Source organism: Priapulus caudatus, unplaced genomic scaffold (genome assembly GCF_000485595.1).
Source record: "Priapulus caudatus unplaced genomic scaffold, Priapulus_caudatus-5.0.1 Scaffold13, whole genome shotgun sequence".
Classification (NCBI taxonomy): domain Eukaryota; kingdom Metazoa; phylum Priapulida; class Priapulimorpha; order Priapulimorphida; family Priapulidae; genus Priapulus; species Priapulus caudatus.
In genome coordinates this window covers 1,020,036-1,023,508 of record NW_014577074.1, presented here as the reverse complement: position 1 = coordinate 1,023,508, position 3,473 = coordinate 1,020,036, and the positions used below count along the sequence as shown (strand labels likewise).

The 3,473-nt window shown below is 38.2% G+C and overlaps 2 protein-coding genes across 8 annotated transcripts in view; one reads left to right on the top strand and one right to left on the bottom strand.

Annotated features, from left to right (window-relative positions):
- LOC106808326 (protein transport protein Sec23A-like) overlaps positions 1–240 on the bottom strand; it is a 12,971-nt gene extending 12,731 nt beyond the window's left edge. The window contains exon 1 of one of the 3 annotated variants that reach the window (XM_014811008.1): positions 163–240. The gene's annotated coding sequence lies outside the window, so the exon portion shown is untranslated. Of the gene's footprint in view, positions 1–87 lie in introns of all 3 variants that reach the window. The other 2 variants (XM_014811017.1, XM_014810998.1) reach the window with 2 other exon arrangements.
- A 20-nt stretch (positions 241–260) lies between these two features.
- The window catches only part of LOC106808300 (striatin-3-like), a 32,840-nt gene continuing 29,627 nt past the window's right edge, over positions 261–3,473 (top strand). For 2 of the 5 annotated variants that reach the window (XR_001393764.1, XM_014810958.1), the window contains exon 1: positions 261–741. Coding sequence is in view for 4 of the 5 variants with exons in the window: in XM_014810958.1 (XP_014666444.1) it covers positions 523–741 (219 nt within the window). In the remaining variant the exon portion in view is untranslated. The remainder of the gene's footprint in view (positions 742–3,473) is intronic. The other 3 variants (XM_014810970.1, XM_014810977.1, XM_014810985.1) reach the window with 3 other exon arrangements.

The following is a 3,473-nucleotide window of genomic DNA, read 5'->3' as shown; positions in this document are numbered from 1 at the left end:
AGACTCGGTCATTAAGTTCCTGATCAATTAGATTACCGATTACTTGTTTGTAGACTTTTATTCGTTCAGTAAAAAACGTATACTTACAACCTACTATGTTATTGATTGTGACGCGCGTTCAAATCCACAATTATGTTCAATTTAATAGATGGAATATTATACCTAAATGACTTAGCTCCACGTAGGCTTAACCGGTAACAAGTGAACATTGAACCGTGACACGGTCGTTGCGACACCTTTCGAGAAATGAAGGCACAAAAACTTAGTTTCATAATGTGTTGGTGTTTGCAAGTCGTCATTTGTTTCTCTTCGAAGACTCTAAACGCGTTTTGACTGCTGGAAATGGGGGGTTATTATAATCTGTCAAGTTATATGCAATTTTGAGTGAGGTTTTGCGTGTAAACCTTATCATGAAGAGAGAAACAATGATTTTATGAACGACGATAGTGGTGCGTACATTCCCATCGTGCATTGCAATCTGCTGTAAACATCTGGTATAAATGGCTGACGGCCAATGAAGAAATGGTGGAAGAAGGTCCAGCCGGAAACACGCAAATTTCGAACGGTCCTAACTCCCAGGCCGGTCCGTCCATTACTGGGTTTGGTGTCAAGGGTGTAGACGATCAAGTGCCTCGAACTCTGCCGTATTCTATTCCGGGAATCTTGCACTTCATCCAACATGAATGGGCACGGTTCGAGATGGAAAGGTCACAGTGGGAAGTGGAAAAGGCCGAACTTCAGGTGAACTTCTAGAACACCAGTTAATTGTTTGTATTAGTTACAGGGAATAGCTTTACGTTGTAACCAGTTGGCATATATCTAGTTATCAGTTAAGAAATTTTATGGTGTAAACGACGTCAATGATAGTAATACACATGGCAGGTCATACACTGAGTGTATAATAAATATTAATAATATTATTTAATCATATTTATAGGCCTACTGTACTGTAGTGAGTAAAATTATGAATAATAAAAAACAATATTAAACCCATATTTAAGGGTTCCCTAAATCAACCTAGAAAAGCGGTCTTAAGCGTTGTATGGCAGTCTTAAACACAGGGCCTCACATGATACTTCTTGGAAAACTCTGAAAAAGTTGTACGATGTAGCGATGGCATCGCTTAAATAATACCACAAATAAATCGAGCTTCAGTCTAAATATAATAAATCTCTTAGTCATAGCTAACTAAGAACCAAAAAGTGGTGGCTACTATTGGATTTACGTTAAATCTTCTGAGCTGAGTTTAAAGAATCGATTGATAGTGATAAGCTGTATGCTTACATTGCATTAGTGATTGCATTTCGCCGCAAATGTGGGTAAAATCTGCAATCATCTCGACTGAGAGGGCCATTGCACATTCAAGCCTTTTCATTTTCCAGCAAGTTTTTTGCATTTTGAATTTTTTGCTTTCCAATCAATAAGGCTCATAGGGTCTATGTCCCCCAGGGTACTGCCGGAACGTACCCTGGTAACTATCTGATAGGGTTAGGGTTAGGGAGTAGGTGTAGGCGACTCCCTAGACTTGTTAGTGGAGTAGGCGAGGTACGGTCCGGCATATTAGATAGTACCACTACCAGGGTACGTTCCGGTATACCGGACCGTACCCATGGTACGTTCTGGCAGTACCCTGTGGTACATAGACCCTCTGAGCATCAATAAGGTCTGTGCTACCATTTGTGGACATTTGTCAAATTGCTTAAAACTTATATATATGCACAAGCATCATGATAATTTGTTATCATTATTGCTTACATATAAGTGTCGCGGTTCTGCCAATTACATGCTGTTCAATTACATTTGTTATGTAGCCTTAGCCAAGCCTCAAATGGAATTAAATTCAGGTAAACAGTGTTTTCAATATGTTTGTTACAAGTTACAATATAACTCTTATTTAAACTTAGGGCTCAATACATTTCTATAAAGACTATTTTAGCACGTGCCCCGCGGATCCACGAGTCAGTTCGTGGGAACAATCAAAACGCATCTCCGCGGATCCACAAATCAGCTCGTGGATAGATTATTGGTTTTTGTTACCTTGATTTCCAACAGCTGGCAGGCACTACCTACCTATAAATTAAATAGGGACAGTCTATATTACCCCAGTCTTACATGAACTAATGAATACAATGCTCTACCGTTGATTCGAACGTGAAATTATGAGTTTTGAGACTCAAGGTAAATTTGTAAAACTAGAAGGTAAACTAGAAGGCGTAGATTGAAACAAGGTTTGTTTTTCCTAACGGTATATAATATAGTAACTGTGTAGTATATAAAATTTCAATGCATTTTTGCATGTAGAAAGACAAAACAAGGTTCATACCCCACACATGTGTAAGCGTTGTCACATTTCTTATTGACACCATCAACGTACAGAAATTTGAACGGGCGCCATGATACCGCGACCGTGCTCCACCCCGAAAAAGTTGGGCATTTCGAATTTATTTGCACGTCACAGACCGAAGGGCTAAATCACAAAGGTGCAATTATATTTATACCTAAATGCTATTTAACCGAACAATATCTTTTAGGCAAATTTATCCATATTATAACTGAAACTATATGTCGTTTATAAGATAAATTACAATCCTTTTGCTTTAAGAAATGATAATAAGAAACACCCCTTGTCTGTAGCCCTTGGCTGAAAACGTGGTTTTGCGCAACTTACCAGATGCGTGCGCTTTGAGTGGCCGAACCGTCGTGTAATCAACTGTAGTCGTTCGTTTTAAAACATTTTTTAAAATATTCTAATTTAATTGAACCATGGAAACTTTTTATGTAGCGATATTTAACATAAATTTACTGAAAATAACCCTAGAACCTAGAGTAAACAATCCTTCACAACGCACCTTCCGCCCTGCGGAATTTTCGGGATTTTCGGGTTTTTACAGGTTTTTCGGATTTAGCGGGGGATTTTCGGGTTTTTACAACTTATTCACTTTTTGATTTACCACATTTCCTTTGCAGGAAAGCTAACCAAACTGACACATTACTCGGCAGTGAGTGTTATCTCACCCCTTAACACGTTCAAAAGTAAGGAAATCGTTCCCCGTCATAATAATATATTGATATGAAAACACGAAAAAACTGACATTTCGTGGCATTTTCGTCTCAAATGCCAACCGCCACCGTTGCTTTTCGAAAGTTTTTGTTATGATATCATTCAACGTATACTTATTTTTTCCGGTAAGGCCAAAACAAAATATAGGTGTGTGTTACCCTTTCATGCCGAATAAAAATAGGTAGTAGGTAGCGAAAACATTTTATTTTATTGAACATGTTTTTGACGAACCATGCCCGAAGGATGTGCGTTGTGGCCTTTTGAAGGCAGGAACTGTCCAATTCATTTTTTATATATTTTTTTTATCTTTTTTTTTTCACTTTAAACGAAAATTGACAATAAAATGTTTAGGGTCGCTGGGAAAATATGGGTCGGTCGGAAAACGGTAACCACACCTATATTTTGTTTTGCC